Here is an 18,850-nt window from a genome sequence, read left to right as displayed (position 1 = left end):
AGTGATCACACCACTGCCCTCCAGCCTGGCCCTGTCTCAAACAAAAAATTGGTAACCAGTTACTGAAAGAGTCAAATTCTACTTATTGCTCCAATCTCATGGTGAGCTAATATTGTGATAACAGATAAATCTGTTTCTTCTTGGTAATGAACATTCTGCCAGTGGGAGACAGCAAGGTATAATAACACTGTCGCTGTGTGGCAGAATGACCAGGCAAATCACCATACCTCCATAGCCTTCAATGAAATCAGATGCTCCAGAGACACACTGCTCCAGAATGTCATGATGAGTCAATGAAATGGCTAAGAGGACACTGTACACCCTAAGTGTGTATGCCAGCTCCCATGCTGTAGATGTATAGTGTATGAATGCAGGGTATTGTTAGTGTAGTAGGATGAACGCACTTGGGAGTGCTCTGAGTTGTAAAGGCTATTTTCAAGTAACTAGTTTGGAGTCTACTATTCCAACATGTACCAGAAGCCCAATCCAGTTCTTAGCCTTCTTTTTATTCTCTCATGCTTCTGGTTCCTAAACCTGGACTAATGTTCTCTACCTCTATGAGAGAGCTACCCTTAGATTAGATTTCCACTATATTAACTTAATTCAGAAAAATTTGACACAAATTAAAAAAATCTAGTATTTAGAAACCAGTTAGGACCCAATCTTCTATTTATTAAATACACAGATACTATAATTACTTAGAATATTTGCAAAGAAATCTGTGATAAATTTTTATTGTATTTAGCCAAAACCACTACAAATGCTAATAAACTGAATTTAGTTATATTTAAAACATTTTCCACATAACAATATTACCTAATAGTTTTTCATATTTATTCAAATTCAAATTCAAATACTTACATTATTCAAATACTTACAACTCTATTCTTATATATGGTAAGTTTTAGAAATATTATCTATAAATAAGTACCTCATTTCTATCGACCTATCTATCCACCTACTTACCTATCTACCAAAATAAAGTATTAGAAGTGACTGTTACAATGAGGAACGTTTCCCTTCCTAGACATTAAAGAACAAAATATAAAAAGACAATTGGAGCCTCAAGTACTCTGCCAACTAAGGAGAGATGAAGGCCAGGCGCGGTGGCTCATGCCTGTAATCCCAGCACTTTGGGAGGCCAAGGCGGGCGGATCACGAGGTCAAGAGATCGAGACCATCCTGGCCAACGTGGTGAAACCCTGTCTCTACTAAAAATAGAAAAATTAGTTGGGCGTGGTGGTGTGCGCCTGTAGTCCCAACTACTTGGGAGGCTGAGGCAGGAGAATCGCTTGAACCCCGGAAGCAGGCAGAGGTTGCAGTAAGCCCAGTAAGCTGAGATTGCACCACTGCACTCCAGCCTGGGCAACAGAGCAAGACTGTGTCTCAACAAAAAAAAAAAAAAAAAAAAAAAAGAGATGAATCCCATTATTAAATCTAACATCAATTTTATACTTAGGGTTTATTAAAGTATTAGTTAATTTGTAAACTTCTCCGCTTTATGAGGAAATAAAAAAGGTAGGATTTGTCTTTCCCAAATGTTACATGACATGCGCCTGGGGAAGCCATGGAAGGGTGGAGTGTGTCTGCCAGACAAAGGCCAGGAATTAACATGACACAGTTCATTTTTTAAACATTAATTCTTAGGGATGTTGCTTAATGTTGCCCTGCTCTCTGTATTGGTAAGATACATACTATAACATAAAGATAAGTAACTTAAATTATCTTACCTGAAAAGTAAAAACGCTATCGCTTTTCTGAGACTAGATGTTTTATGTCTAATTATAAAATTAAACAAGGATGAGAAGCTGCCATATCAAACAGACCAGCAGACTTCCTCTCTTCATTCCTGCCGTGGGCTGAGACAAGACTCCTTATGTCAGAGATTCCACCCACAAGGATTTCACACAAAGGTGGTGTTTGATAATTGCTGCCTGCATCTTCCTTTGGGAAGGACTAAGTCCTTGTCTGTTCAGAGATTTCCATCTATTAATATGTTCAATAGGCTTACCACTTAAGAGAGAAACCTTTCATGTTTGCGAAGCATGGTAGATCCAAAGCTAGAATTAGCTGGAATTCTCTGGCTGTCCAAGGAAAGAAAGAAAGGAAAGCATGGCAAGATAAAGGCATCAAGCAGATAAAATATGCTTACTCTGGGCTTTCTGAATTGGATTTGAGATCCCAGCACTTTAGAAGGCTGAGGCAGGAGGATCACTTGAGCCCAGGAGTTTGAGGTTGCAGTGAGCTATGATCATGCTACTGCACTCCAGTCTGCGTGACAGAGAGAAACCCTATCTCCATAAATAAATAAATAAATAAATAAATAAATAAATAAAAATTAGTCCTTGGGTTTCAACAGCAATTTCAAGAGTAAGGTATATACCTTACCTCCAAAGAGCCTCTCACAAAAAGATATTTTTCTAAATTACTCAGTTCTTAGCAAGAAATGCATGTCTTGGAATCATCTCCAAACAGAAAAAAGGAATAGAAGATTGAGGTAATAAGGGACCTAGGAAAACATTTCACTAGATACAGGAAACAATTAGCATCATCTCTTACATGGAAATATTTGAGATAAGTTGTATTTGTATTGAGTCCATGCTGTTTAGGATGATATAAATATTATCTAAGAGTACAATCTCCCTGGATGGGAAATTAACTGTCCTTCATATGAGAAAAATGCAGCCTGAGTTTCAAACAGCAGACCGTGACACACTTGGGAACCCAAACCATTTGCAAATTCAGGTTGTTGTAACATTCTAAAAGTTCCTTAACAAAAAAGTCAATTTTCTTTGCAACTGTGATTTCTCTCAATTTTTAGTAGTCTCCTGTCATTAAAAAGGTCCTACATATGTATACATTTTCTTCATTAAAAAAAGTTGATTTCCCGCTGTAATCTGATCAAAATTTGATAGCAAAAAAATTAATACACTTGAAATCTAATCAGTCTTTCTTGGTTTCATTATTCCCCAGTGTCATTACTCCCTCTAGAGGCAAAAAACATGAATCACCAACTCCAATTCTGGAAAGTTTTTGAAATAAACCAAAAACACAAGTTAAAGAAAAAGTTAATCAGCATAAATTGCATGATAAATAGTGAATTTCCTCTCGTTATTCAAGTACTCAAATGAGCCTGTCTACATTTAATGTAAGGATCACATCGATGTGGAGCATAATATTCATATATGAGAAAAACAGAAATTATGGAATGGTTAGGCTCAACCTTATCTGGCAGTCTAGAAAGCAGCTCTGAATCATATGAGAAGCAGATATAAAATACCTGGTGTTTAATATAAAATTTAATTCAGAAAACTCATGAAGCAAAGAGATGGTTCCTTTTTCTTTCTTTCTCTCTTTTTTTTTTAGACAGTCTCACTCTGTCATCCAGGCTGGAGTGCAGTGGCGCGATCTCGGCTCACTGCAACCTCTGCCTGCCGAGCAGCTGGGATTACAGGTGCACCGCCACCATGCCCAGCTAATTTGTGTGTACGTACATATATATATATATATATATATATATATATATTTTTTTTTTTTAAGTAGAGATGGGGTTTTGCCATGTTGGCCAGGCTGGTCAACTCCTGGCCTCAAGTGATCTGCCCGCCTTGGCCTCCCAAAGTGCTGGGATTACAGGTCTGAGCCATCACACTCAGCCCCTTTTTCTTATAACTGGTATAACACATACTATTAATATTTTGGGAGGCCTAATGTTTAGACACAATGGATCATAAACAGATGAAAGGCAGCAAGATCTAATTTCATTGCTTAACATTAAGAGCTCAGGCTTGTTAATTTCATTTACTCTTCTTTTAACCCAGAGAATCTCAACTCTGGAGCACATTACAACCACTTTGGGCAGTTTAAAAATTAACTTTCGGGCCTCATCCTAGAAAACAGAGAATCTTTCCCAGTGGACTACAGTATCAGTAGTTTTTTAAAAAAGCTACCCAGCTGCGTGTGGTGGCTCACACCTATAATCCCAGCACTTTGGGAGGCTGAGGCAGGAGGATTGCTTAAGCCTTTAATTTTGAGACCAGTGTGGGCAACATGGTGAGACCTCATCTCTATAAAAAATAAAAAAACTAGCTGGGCATGGTGCTGTGTACCTGTGGTCCCAGCTACTTGGCAGGCTGAGGTGGGGGCACTGCTTGAGCCCAGTTAGTTGAGGCTGCAGTGAGCCGTGTTTGGGCCACTGCACTCCAGCCTGGGTGATAGAGCGAGATGGTCTCAAAAGAAAAAAAAAACAAAAACAACAACAAAAAAAGTACTACTCAGCAAAAACTATAAAACTCTAAAGCACAGGCAACACAATGAAGAAAGATAAATTGGACTTCATAATAGAATAGACATGCCTGAGTTGGAAAACCTGATAGAGGTAATGTAGAAGGAAAAAGGAAGGGACAAACACTAGAAAATATAGATAGGAAAGACTAACATTCTCTTATAATAGATGTCCCAGAGAAAGGAAAAAAGACAATGAGAACATAGTTGAAGAAATAATGGAGATAGCATCTCCTGAATAAAAAACACAAAAACATCAGAATACTAGGGCTAGTTCTGAGAGTATCAAATAAGAGAGAAAGGAAAAACCCAGTTAGCAACATTACAGTGAAATTCAGAATATGAAAGATAAATGATTTTCAAGAGTATCTGGCACAAAGCAGATATGTAGTAAGTGTTTGTAGAAAAATCAACAACAACATGAAATAAAGATATCATCAAATCTCTCTATTTTTTTTTGAGACAGTCTCACTCTGTTGCCCAGGCTGAAACAAATAAAAAAAGGCTAGTTTATGCAGCATTTGAAGCACAACACATTCAATCATCCTTTCAATATGTCTTAGTCAAAGCCTAGAGTGCTCTATTTGTGTCTATGTATGCCAGGAGCTATGGAAATGAAGACGATGTAATAGACGTGGATCTAACTTCCAGATACTTCCAGCTTTCTATGAATAGTCAGTGAGTCAGGGACTTCTCATAAACACATTCTCTGGTAAGGAAATGTCCTGTATCTTTTACCGTACTTGTAACAGTTAAGACAGAAACTCATGGAAGTTTTTCAGTAATGGCTTACCTGGTCAATATCAGCATTTCTTGGAAGAAAATAAACAATATTATTAGTGATCTTCTTGGAAAGTCTGAAAATTTCAAAGGTGGACAGCAGTTAAGGAAAAATAATGAAAACAGCAGCTAATTTCTAATCAGAAAGAGATGCGTTTTACTTATCGTAACTCAAATGTATTTCAAAATGTAGCTAAAAGGCAAAAACTTAAACCCTCTAATGGAACCTAAAAGAGAATTACATACAAAATTTTGTAATTCAGCAACATATTGTCTCGATAATTCAAAGACTGACAGTTAAATCGATTTCAATTATCCTAGTGGTAGGTACTAGGCAAGAGTCAGAATAAAGTAACCATGGCCATTGCAGTCTACACTCTAAATTTTATTTTTTAATTTTTAATTTTATTATTTTTGAGACAGAGTCTGGCTCTGCTTATTTATTTTTGAGACAGGGTCTGGCTCTGCTGCCCAGGCTGGAGTGCAGTAGCGCAATCTCAGTTCACTGCAACCTCTTCCTGGGTTCAAGAGATCCTCATGCCTAAGCCTCCCGAGTACCTGGGACTACAGGATTACAGTCATGTACCACCACACACCCAGCTAATTTACACTGTAATTTTTTTTTTTTTTGAGACAGAGTCTTGCTCTGTCACCCAGGCTGGAGTGCAGTGGCAGGTTCAAGCTATTCTCCAGCCTCAGCCTCCTGAGTAGCTGAGATTACAGGTGCCCACCACCATGCCCTGCTAATTTCTGTATTTTTAGTAGAGATGGGGTTCAGCCATGTTGGCCAGGGTGGTCTTGAACTCCTGACCTCAAGTGATTTGCCCGCCTCGGCCTCCCAAAGTGCCAGGAGTACAGGCGTGAGCCAGCATACTCTGGAGTACACTCTAAATTTTAATAGCAATTTAGAAATATGTTTCCTGTTAAGAGTGAAACAGATGATTACGGTGGAGTGGCAGGTGGCGAAAGCGACAAACAAACGTTACGCTATGAAATAAGGGTTTGCTTTGACATCTTGGAAGAGTAACAGGAAAAATGTGAAGATACACAGCAAATTAGCCAGCATCAGTGTGAATTGAAGAGTTATAGAATGGTTACTGACAAACTCCAGGGATACTTTTTGAGGAAATTACCAATTCACAAGACAGTAACTCCAATGTATGTGTTCTAGTCCTTGTTTTATAATGGTAAAATCGAATAGCAAGCAAGGGAAATATGACCTCATATTTGTCATTACTTTTGGAGATGGATCCCCACATAATTTTTATATACCTGCTTTTTATGTAAAATAAACTAGAATTTATCAAATGCTGTTAGGTAATACTCCCTCTCTTCACTAATTTCTCTCTCTCCCTATTTTTTGAGATGGAGTCTCGCTGTGTTGCCCAGGCTGGAGTGCAGTGGCGCAATCTCAGCTCACTGCAACCTCGGCCTCCCAGGTCCAAGTGATTCTCCTGCCTCAGCCTCCTGAGTTGCTGGGAGTACAGGCGCGTGCCACCATGCCTGGCTAATTTTTTGTATTTTTAGTAGAGATGGGGTTTCACTGTGTTAGCCAGGATAGTCTCGATCTGACCTCATGGTCTGCCTGCCTCGGCCTTCCAAAGTGCTGGGATTACAGGTGTGAGCCACTGTGCCTGGCCAATCTCTCTCTCTCTTTTGAGACAGAGTCCCACTCTGTCGCCCAGGGTGGAGTGCAGTGGCGTGATCTCAGATCACTGCAACCTCTGCCTTCTGGGTTCAAGTAATTCTCGTGCTTCGGCCTCCCGAGTAGCTGGATTACAGGCATGTGCCACCATGCCTGGCTAATTTTTGTATTTTTAGTAGAGACGGGGTTTCACCATGTTGGCCAGGCTGGTCTCAAACTCCTGACCTCAGGTGATCCACCTGCCTCAGCCTCCCAATGTGCTAGGATTACAAATGTGAGCCACCCTGCCCACCCACCCACACTCCCTCTTTCTCTCACTCTGATGCTCCTTTCTTTCCACAATCATTGTTTCAGTAAACTCTTAAGACTTCCAAAGGATATCCATCAGGAGACATCATCGTTCTAATGTCAAAGGTCTCTGCAGTGGCATAGTCTGGTCCTCCCCAAGGCGGGCTGAGGAACACAACATCAGCCTTTAAACAAGAAGCCAGCAGCAAGAAATCTCCACAGATGAACTCTATCTTATCTGCTATCCCATAAACTTCTGCATTATTACGAGCAAGGGCAATCTTAACAGGATCGATATCAATGGCAATCACTAAAAATGGGAAAAGAAAAAAACGAGTTAATTGACACTGATTATTACTTATATACGATAATTTGTCTTTTGAATAGTCTGTCATCTTCTGTGTAAGAACTCTTTTTAAAGAGGAGGAGACATTTGGCCACATATACCCGAGATATAGACTTCAGTTTAAATTTTTTATTTAAATTAGAAAGATTCACTGTGTTGTACCAATAAAATGTGACTGAAGGACTTGGCTTTCTTGTCTCATTCTACAGCTTTTCCTAACCAAGTGGCAATACTTGCCACAAAACATCTGCTGAGTGCCAAATATGTGGCCACCATTGTGCTGTGCTACAGCCTGAGTAGGAAAACACTTGAAAAGGTCACTGACTGTATGGACAGCCTGTGATGCTAGGTTTTGGAAAAGACAAACTTCCTCAAAACGCAGCAATGCCCAAACGAACACAAATTCGACAACTTCTAAGGAAAACCAAAATAAAACACATTTTTACAAACTTATGTAGCCAAGTGATGAAGAAGAAATGTAAAAACACCTGCCGATAATGTTTAATGAAACATTTTAGGTAGAGGAAACAGATAACATTATGTTTCCACCAAATGGACTTTCATTTACTTTATTCCAATTTTATAATTAGCAACATAGACATAATTTAATTTTAGCCTATCCATGTTTTGCAGTAAACTACTCAAAGTACACTTGCATGTGCACTACTGTGTTAATGGCAGTATTCTCTATTTGAAAGGGCTAAGTGGAACCGTTACGCTTACAGCGTGGTTGTCATGGAAATGTAGTTGTTTTCCAGAAAATGCTAGTTTCCAAATTTGTTAACATTTTTGAGAAATAATGTGCTAAATCACTTGAACAATAAATATAAGCACCAATTATAACATATTGCAAAATCATACATTTACAATGCTGTTTTTCCTGTTCTAAATAAACATTCACATTTGTAAGAGGAAAGATTCTTTTCAGTTGCTCAGTCTGTTACATTTATAGTTCAGAGACAGATGGAAAGATATGCTGACAATACTAAAAATTCAAAAGAAAAAGTGACTTTCAACATCAAATCTATTCAGTTAATCCTATTTTCATCGGTATTTCCTTTGGAGGCAGACTTTGTTTTTAGGCCTAATAAGAATGGAAGCATTCAATCTATCACATAAAAGAAATGCTGGCTGGGCACGGTGGCTCATGCCTGTAATCCCAGCACTTTGGGAGGCTGAGGTGGGTGGATCCCTTGAGCTCAGGAGTTCGAAACCCCATCTCTATCAAAAACACAAAAAATTAGCCAGGTGGGGTGGCATGTGCCAGCAGTCCCAGCTACTCAGGAGGTTTAAGTGAATCACTTGGGCCTGGGAGGAGGAGGTTGTAGTGAGCTGAGACTGTGCCACTGCACTCCAGCCTGGGTGACAGAGCGAAACACCTGCACCCCACAATTGCCAAAAAAAAAAAAAAAAAAAATGCTGACAAATGTTAATCCTCAGCCACACTAGCACACCTCGACAGCTTAATAGCCACATGTGGCTACCAGCTGGCTATCATATTGGACAGCACAGATATAGAACATATAAGTCATCACAAAAAGTTCTACCAGGCAGTACTGTTGCTAAACTACTGGAATACATACAAAAGGGAAAGATATCTTTAACAACAGCAATATGCAAAACTTTACAGATTCCCTAACCCTTTAGTTATGCACAGACAGCAACTATCTGAGTGGAAATAAATCTGGCACAAAGGAATAACCTCAACTATATGCAATGCCATCTTTTTGTATGTATGTTGCGTATATATGTAAATGTATAAATACACATACAGTTCAAGCATAATTGATTATATGAATGTGTATATAAGCACACATGAACATACATTATGATAGGGAACTCAAAACAGTTAAGTGTAATTGATTATGTGTATACTTACATATGTATACACAAACACACTAAATCAATTATACTTTTAACTGTTTTGAATTCCTTGCCATAATGTCATTAGCTCAACTATCCTACGGGGATACTAGGAGGAGTACTGATAACTGACATTCATGGAACACCTGTGAATTACCACTTCTGGTTTGGGGGGCAAATTATGGGACCCCACTACCCTGAACGTGCTGGAGGGTTCCAGAGTTTCCAGTCCCACATGCTGCAAAGGTAGAAGTTAGGTCATGACAGCACTGGGAAGGCCATGGGGTTTGCTGTCTGCCTCCTTTTTTCCCCAGAGGCTGGCAATCTCTAAGGGTGAGTCCCTTTAGCTTGGGACCCATATTAGACATCTTCCTTTAGTAAATGTGCACTAAATACAGAAAGCCTTGGCAAAAGATCTATACTCACAGAAATACAAATCTACGGGCTAGGGGTTGTGGCTCATGCCTGTAATCCCAGCACTATGGGAGGCCGAGGTTGGGTGGATCACCTGAGGTCAGGAGTTCGAGACCACCCTGGCCAACATGGTGAAACCCCATCTCTACTAAAAATACAAAAAATTAGCTGGGCGTGGTGGCAGGCCCCTGTAGTCCCAGCTATTTGGGAGGCTGAGGCAGAAGAATCACTTGAACCCGGGAGGCGAAGGTTGTAGTGAGCTGAGAATGCGCCACTGCACTCCAACCTGGGCGACAGAGCAAGACTCCATCTCAAAAAAAAAAGAAAAAGAAAGAAATACATACCTACATATAGACAATTTGAGTAATCTGAGAAAAATTTTCAGATTTCTTTGCTACTTTATCAGGGAGCAGGTGTTTTAATCATCGTGTTATGATATAAGGCCAAAATGAAGATAGATTTTACAACTTTTAAGGAAAAACCATCTTTTTAGGCAATAAATATTGATTTTAGCCCATAGGAATGGCTTATCTGGCAAAGTCTGAGAAGAATTTTGATAGTAAATAGTGAATTCAAGGAAAAAGGAAAATAACCACTACTCTCATAAATATGAAAGTATGAAAGTAGCTTGTCTCTAGGCTATCAGGATACCATGTAAAGTTAGCAAATATCATGCCTTGGAGCATAGGAGTATTAAAACAGGGGCCACATTTCATCAGCACTGACCTTAAAAATCTATGTAATGGTAAGGCAATAAGATCATTTTCAGTGCAATTTGATTAAAGTCAGTTTCTCTGACTAGACCGAGCGAGGACTGAGTCTGTTTTTTCTACAGCTACTACGTGCTTTCCAAAACCATATTACACTTTCCTACTTAACATTAACTTCATATAAATTAATAAGATTCAGTAGAAATCTGTTGAAATGAAACTATCATTGATATGTATAATATGAAGATATTTAAAAATATGCATCTTCAGAATGAAAACTAAATGAAAACTCTGCTTCTTGTCTCAGTGTGGTGGCTCATGCCTGTAATCCCAGCACTTTTAGAGGCCAAGGGGAGGACTGCTTAAAGCCAGGGGTTTAAGACCAGCCTGGGGAATATAGCAAGATCCTGTCTATACAAAAATTAAAAAAAAATTAGCAGGGCATGGTGGCACGTGCCTGTAGTCTCAGCTACTTGGGAGGCTGAGATGGAAGGAACACTTGAGCCCGGGAAGTCAAGGCTGCAGTTAGTCCTGATCATGCCACTACACTTTAGCCTGGGTGATATAGTGAGACCCTGTCTCAAAAACAAAACAAACACAAGAAAAAAGCAAAAAAAAAAAACCCCCTGCTTTATGACCCAGCTATATCAGTTTGGGCAGAATGTTCAACTTCTTCAACCCATTTTTTTCCCTGGGGAAAAGCACATTACCTACTTGACACAGTTACTGGCAGTTACACAGTGGGAGGGGTTTTCTTTCTTGTGATCCCAAAGTCAAGCAACAAATATTATACGACGATGAGGTAATATTTAAATAATTTTTAGTCTCTGAAATTTAAAGCTTTTTGAAAGGTGTCACAGAGGTCGTCTAAATTCAAGGTCTCCTTTAAATTAAGGTTAAATGCCCGGGCACGGTGGCTCATGCCTGTAATCCCAGCACTTTGGGAGGCCGAGGCGGGCGGATCACGAGGTCAGGAGATGGAGAACATCCTGGCTAACACGGAGAAACCCCGTTTCTACTAAAAATACAAAAAATTAGCCGGGCATGGTTGCCGGGGCCTGTAGTCCCAGCTACTTGGGAGGCTGAGGCAGGAGAATGGCATGAACCCGGTAGGCGGAGTTTGCAGTGAGCCAAGATCCACGCCACTGCACTCCAGCCTGCGCGACAGAGCGAGACTGTCTTAAAAAAAATAAAAAAATAAATAAATAAATTAAGGTTAAGTGATGTCCAAAGTCATAAAGATAGTGAGTGCCAAAGTCCCTGTCCACTGTTCAATACTCTCCCGTTTTGGTATTTTTGGTTTTATAAAATACTATGATCTTGGCTTCAAGTTATTAGGTGTGTCACTATAATCTTGGGCAAGTTATTTCATCTCTTTATGTCTCAGTTTATCTGTGAAACATAGACAGTAAGACATAATTCACAAGATTGTTGATTAAATAAATTAATACATATAGTTGGCCCTTAAGACGGACATTAGGAACCCTGACCTCTTGTGAAGTCAAAAATCTGTGTATAATTTTGGACTCCCCAAACTTAACTTTTAATAGCCTACTGTTGACCTGAAGCCTCATCAATAATGTAAACAGTTAATTAACACATATTTTGTACATTGTATGTATTATATGTAGTATTACTAAAATAAAGAAACAGAGAAAAAATTGTTACTAAGTAAATCATAAGGAAAATACATTTACAGTACTATATTTATTGATAAGGTAGGTTTTTTTTTCTTTTTTCTTTTTTTTTTTTTTTTTGAGGTGGAGTCTCGCTCTGTTGCCCAGGCTGGAATGCAGTTGGCATGATCTTGGCTCACTGCAACCTCCACCTCCCGGGTTCATGCGATTCTCCTGCCTCAGCCTCCTGAGTAGCTGGGACTACAGGCACACGCTACCATACCCGGCTAATTTTTGTATTTTTAGTAGAGATGGGGTTTCTCCATGTTGGTCAGGCTGGTCTCGAACTCCCCACCTCAGGTGATTGGCCTGCCTCGGCCTCCCAAAGTGCTGGGATTACAGGCATAAGCCACCGTGCCCGGCCTACAATTTTTTTTAAGAGCCTGGGTCTTACTCTGTTGCCCGAGCTAGAGTGCAGTAGTGCAATCACAGCTCACTGCAGCCTGCAATTTCTGGGCTCAGGTCATCCTCTCATCTCAGCCTGAGTAGCTGGGACTATAGGCACACACCACCATGCCTTGCTAATTTTTAAATTTTCTCTTTTTTTTTTTTAAGACGGAGTCTCACTCTGCTGCCCAGGCTGGAGTGCAGTGGCATGATCTCGGCTCACTGTAGCCTCTGCCTCCTAGGTTCAAGCGAGCCTCCTGCCTCAGCCTCCCGTAGCTGGGATTACAGATGCATGCCACCATGCCCAGCTAATTTTTGTAATTTTAGTAGATGGGGTTTCACCATGTTGGCCAGGCTGGTGTCGAACTCCTGACCTCAGGTGATCCGCCTACCTTGGCCTACCAAAGTGCCGGGATTACAGGGGTAAGCCACTACGTCTGGCCAATTTTTAAAATTTTTCCTAGAGACCAGGTTGGTCTCAAACTCCTGGCCTCAAGTGATCCTCCTGCCTCTAACTCCCAAATTGCTAGAATTATGGGCATGAATCACCATGACCAGGCAAATTTTAACTTTTTATAACAGATTTGTGCATATTTTATGGTAGTAAATGATAAAACAAACTAGTATCTACCTATGTTTCATGCATTCATGACATTCCTACCTTTTAAATTATTTCAATGTATCTAGGTTACAGGGGATTCATCTGTGAGTTTCTTTTTTTTAATTGTCACAAATCTCCAGAACATTTTCCAATATATTTACTGAAAAAAATCTGGGTGTAAGTGGACTCATGCAGTTTAAACCTGTATTGTCCAAGGGTCAACTGTAGGAAGCATTTACACCAGTATGCAATACAAAGTATATGCTTAATATATGCTATTATTTTATATCATTCCATATTAAATTATTAATTATACTAAATCTCAGTAAGATAGGTTGTAGCAAAATGGAAACATTTACTGAATTAACTGGACATAAAATAGTTCTCTTCCATTGATGGCTAATTACCTCTCATTCCTGTTAAGGCAAACTGAATGGTATTTCCTCCAACTCCACAAAATGCGTCTACTACAACGTCACACTTGAAGGACTGACTAACACGGCCAGCAATGTGTTCAGCAATCTTCTCGGGTGTAACTGAAAACCAGCCTTCTGCAAAGGAAGAGTATTTGTGTTAGCATGTTCAATTTCAAGAAGCCAAGGCAGGCATAAACATAGCAAACATTACTATATCTTACATACTTTTAAAAAGCTTAGTTTCCCTTTTTAAAAAATTATAAATCACCCAGTTTTAAAGAAAAAAATTCAAAGCTTGTTAAAAAAAGCAGTACCATTCCCAATTTCCACAGAAATGATGACCTCAATTCTTAACCTAATTCTCTTGTAATACTGTATACCTCCATCTTTCCAATAACTGAATTACAATTTTGATGTTTCTCTTTGAGGCTTTAACTACTGACTCCTGTGGAAAATAGAGAACTAGCTGCTCTAATTGGCTAGCTCCCCCACACTCAACTGAGTTTCCCAATTATTTCACTCCTAAGGTTGAAGCAATAGCCTGGATTTGTATTGGACACTCCAGAAAAAACTGCATTTTTTTTTTTTTTTTTTTTTTTTTGGAGACAGTGTCTTGCTCTGTTGCCCAGGCTGGAGTGCAACGGCATAATCTTGGCTCACTGCAACTTCCGCCTCCTGGGTTCAAGCAATTCTCATGCCTCAGCCTCCTGAGTAGTTGGGAATACAGGCACATGCTACCATGCCCAGCCAATTTTTGTATTTTTAGGAGAGACAGAGTTTTGCTATGTTAGCCAGGCTGGTCTTGAACTCCTGGCCTCAAGTGATTTGCCTGCCTCACCCTCCCAAAGTGCTGGGATTACAGGCATGAGCCACCATGCCTGGCCAAAACTGCATGCTTTTTAAGGGTCGGAAAAAGCAAGGAACTGGATAGCAAAAGGCCATAGGGCTGCAGAAGTACAGGAGGAATAGCAGAGCCCTCATCATTGTCAGAAATGAGGTCCTGTGTCCACTCTAGAGGAAAGAGAATACTGACCTCCTTCTTTCCTAGTAGAAAAAATTTACATTTTTCAGAAAGACAATTATCTGAACAAAATGATGTGCTGGGCTGGGCGTGGTGGATCACTTGAGCACAGGAGTTTGAGAGCAGCCTGGGCAACATGGCAAAACCCTGTCTCTACAAAACATTAGCCAAGCATGGTAGTGCTTGCTTGTAATCCCAGCTACTTAGGAGGCGGAGGCATAAGGATTGCTTTAGCCTAGGTGGTGGAGGTTGCTGAGCTGAGATTGTCCCACTGTACTCCAGCCTGGGTGACAGAGTGAGACCCTGTCTCAAAAAAAAAATAAAAAAATAAATTAAAAATAAATAAATAAAAAGAAAAGAAAAGAAAAATAAATAAATAAAAATAATGTGTGTTAAAATTCCTGTTGTCTCCCCTTACCAAAACTTTAAATGGCTCTTCAATACAATACTGGAAAAATAAGAATATACACTTTTATAGAATTGCAAGTGTTTTCCAGCCTTATTTCTCCTTACAAATTCCTACGTACTTTTTCCAATACACAGCATTTTGCAAATTGTTTTAAAAGGGTCAGAGAACCCCTGAAATTCCATCATAGATCAAGAACTTCTGATTTTGATAGTTAATAAAAACTAATATTTAGGTAACTCCAATATGAAAACGAACATCAGTCTGCAAGACTGAGTTAAGTAAGTTGTTGCAGATCACAGCAGGAAAGCTGGAGAAAAAATTCAAAATTTGCGAAGTTAATTCATTAAATTGTATCTTTCTGCACTAGATATTTCTTCATCAGGTTTTCTCTTTAATAATTTATCAATTGCTTTTGCTATCTATCCTAACATGCTACAAATACAGATTAAACCCAAGTCTGAAATTTTAAAAATACACACACACACACACACACACACACACACACATACACATATATACCCAAATTGAAGGACATCCTATAAAATAAATGGCCATTGATCCTTTGAAAAATGTCAGTCATGAAAGACAAAAAAGGCTAAGGAAAGATTCCACATTAAAGGCAACTAGAGAACTTGAAAAACAAATGCAATAATACATGATCCTATACTGGAAGGAAAAAAAAACGTGATAAAGGACAAGATTAGGACAATTAATGAAATTAGAGTATAAACTGTAGATTATAATATTGGAACAATGTTAAGTTGATAATTTACTATTTTAAACAAAAATATACTTGTTCTTAGCAAATATACACTAAAGTATTAAGGAGTATGAGCATGATGTGTGTTAAGTACTGATCAGAAAAAGATACACACACATACATACGGAGAGAGAATGAGAACGTAAATGGGGCAAAATGTTGAAAATAGCTGAATCTAGGTAAAGGGGATATGAACACTCCCTGTATTATTCTTACAACTTTCTTTTTAAGTTTGAAATGGTTTCAAAATAAAGCTAAAAAATACACATATACTTTACCTCTGTCCAACTTAATCCCATCATCAAAACGGGAGAAGAGTCTGTACCTCTGGGCCCAGTATTTTGCCAGCTCAGGAACAGCAGCTATTTCAGGAGGCAGACCATTCACCTTTTTGTTCTTCTTCTTGTTCTTCTTCTTTTTCACTTCAGCTAAAATAAAATATAAAGAATATAGATACTCACTAAGAAAAAAATTTGTATCATAGGTGAGTTTATCTAAAAATGAAGCCACATCAAATAATTATAAGCAGAACATGTATATAATGACACGCCCAGAGAAACAGGAGAGCCTGATGGAAACGCCACTGGCTTCAATCACCACCAGCATTTTGCTACTTATTGGCTTTGTAAGCTTGGGAAAGTAACCAAGGCTCTTTAAGCTCCAATTATTTATTTATTTATTTATTTATTTTGAGACGGAGTCTGGCTCTGTCGCCCAGGCTGGAGTGCAGTGGTGCGATCTCGGCTCACTGCAAGCTCCGCCTCCCGAGTAGCTGGGACTACAGGCGCCCACCACCGTGCCCGCCACCACGCCCCACTAATTTTTTGTATTTTTAGTAGAGATGGGGTTTCACCGTGTTAGTCAGGATGGTCTTGATCTCCTGACCTCGTGATCCACCCGCCTTGGCCTCCCAAAGTGCTGGGATTACAGGTGTGAGCCACTGCGCCAGGCCTAAACTCCAATTATTAATTCCTATAAAAGGAATGAGTGGGCTGAGCGAGGTGGCTCACACCTGTAATCCCAGCACTTTGGGAGGCTGAGGCAGGTCAGAGGTTTGAGACAAGCCTGACCAACATGGTGAAATCCCATCTCTACTAAAAATACAAAAATCAGCTAGGCGTGGTGGTAGGTGCCTGTAATCCCAGCTACTCAGGAGGCTGAGACAGGAGAATGGCACGAACCCGGGAGGCAGAGCTTGTAGTGAGCTGAGATTGCGCCCCTGCACTCCAGCCTGGGCCACAGAGCAAGACTCTGTCTCAAAAAAAAAAAAAAAAAAAAAAGAATGATGGGGCTGGGCGCAGAGGCTCATGCCTATAATCCCAGCACTTTGGGAAGCTGAGGCAGGTAGATCACGGAGGTCAGGAGTTCGAGATCGGCCTGACCAACATGGTGAAACCCCCATCTCTACTAAAAAAAAATACAAAAATTAGCTGGCCATGGTGGCAGGCGCCTCTAATCCCAGCTACTCGGGAGGCTGAGGCAGAAGAATCGCTTGAACCTGGGAGGTGGAGAATTGCTTGAACCAGGCTGAGAATGCGCCACTGCACTCCAGCCTGGGCAACAGAGCAAGACTCTGTCTAAAAAAAAAAAAGAATGAATGAATGAGTTAGTGAGCGGTGTTTTACTAACTTAATTCACAGCAGTGATAGGAAATATGTAGAAATACTGCTATAGACATAAAAGTTATTACTTCTGTTAGCCAAGACACTGCTTTATGTGGTGAATTATAGAAATCTAAACATTTCCTTTCTATTAAGGACTAGATTAGGCTCTAGCTGTCAGCCACATCGAAGTCACATGGCATCTGAGAACCTGAAACAAGGGTCACTAGATCCATTCCATGGAAAAGGATCTCATTCATTCAGAGAGTGATTTTTTCCTTAAATAATTTTTATCAGTTTGGTTATTTGGTTTCAGTCTTCAGCAAATTAGAAGCAACAACATAGAAAGATGAGACTTTTTTCACAGTTAGGTATAAAAACAAGAGATGATGGCTAACAAAGAATAAGACTCCATTACACACTCAAATGGTCCTCAAGGATAGGGCTATGTCCTAATATGTTCATCTGATCATTGTAAATAGTAAAAAGTGTCATCATGATTCAGTAAGGTCAGATCTCCCCATCCCCAAACAAGTGTCACCAACAGCAAAGTGAGGTGATTATTTCTCAACAGGGGGTATAATGACATTGTGGGTGGAATAATTCTTTGTTGTGCAAGACCATCCTGTATATGACCTAACATTAAGTAACTGAGTATTAAATGCCAGAATTCCTAATGTCATTCTAACAACCAGCATCCTCCAAATGCCCCTGTGAAGGTGGTACTACCCCAGGTAAGAACAACCAGTATCATGAGAATTGGTGTTTATGGAAGTGGGATAGTGCAGGAAAATGGGACTTAGCAATTGGAGAAGCTGGTAATGAGTCCTAGCTATGCCACTTACTAGGGCTAATTTTTAAATTTCTCTCAGCTTTACTTTCTGTATTTACAGAATGGAAAATAATTCCACCTACTTGCCTGGGCTACCTTACAGATTAAATGAGAATAAGACACATAAAAGCATTTCACAAACCTACAAATGTCATATGAACATCAGTTATTATAACATTGATAATAAAAGAAATGTAAACTACTGTAGGTATGCTGTTTAGAATGTAAAGAAATATGGGATAAAAAGATCACACATACACATGCACCCACACTTGCACTAAGAAAAAAAAAATCAAGACTCAAATAAGTTATTTTCCATAGTAATAAATAAAGAAACATGATGAAGGATCACAATAAATATAATGGTTTCATAATACCATTATTAAACTATATAAGAACTTTTGCTATAAAAATTAGAATACAAAAGTGCATAAATTGAAAATGTTACTCAGTTTATTCATTAGAGCCGACTGCTCTGAATACTTTTTATATTAACATGCTATCAAAAACACATGACCATCATCAACCACACACACACACACACACACACACACAAAAACACACCAAAAGGAAACCAGCCCGAGCATGGTGGCTCATGTCTGTAATCCCAGCACTTTGGGAGGCCAAGGTGGGAGGATTGCTTGAGCCTTTGGCAACCAGCCTCAGCAATATAGTGAGACCCTGTGTCTCTACAAAAAAAATTAAATAATTAAGCAGGCATGGTGGTATGCGCATGTAGTCCCAGCTACTCAAGCTGAGGTGGGAGGACTGCTTGAACCCTGGGGGTCAAGGTTGCAGTGAGCTGTGATTGTGCCACTGC

General features: G+C 39.5%; 1 protein-coding gene across 1 annotated transcript in view; it reads right to left on the bottom strand.

Annotated features, from left to right (window-relative positions):
* Positions 1-18,850, bottom strand: part of TGS1 (trimethylguanosine synthase 1) — a 54,895-nt gene that overhangs the window by 10,166 nt on the left and 25,879 nt on the right. The window contains exons 9-12 of the mRNA XM_002819088.5: positions 15,876-16,025; positions 13,399-13,542; positions 7,088-7,304; positions 5,075-5,153 (exon numbers count right to left, since the gene is read on the bottom strand). Coding sequence (XP_002819134.2) covers positions 5,075-5,153; positions 7,088-7,304; positions 13,399-13,542; positions 15,876-16,025 — 590 coding nt within the window. The remainder of the gene's footprint in view (positions 1-5,074; positions 5,154-7,087; positions 7,305-13,398; positions 13,543-15,875; positions 16,026-18,850) is intronic.

Source organism: Pongo abelii, chromosome 7, assembly GCF_028885655.2.
Source record: "Pongo abelii isolate AG06213 chromosome 7, NHGRI_mPonAbe1-v2.0_pri, whole genome shotgun sequence".
NCBI lineage: Eukaryota > Metazoa > Chordata > Mammalia > Primates > Hominidae > Pongo > Pongo abelii.
The sequence above is the reverse complement of the archived record's forward strand: the minus strand, read 5'-3'. Positions and strand labels throughout refer to the sequence as shown.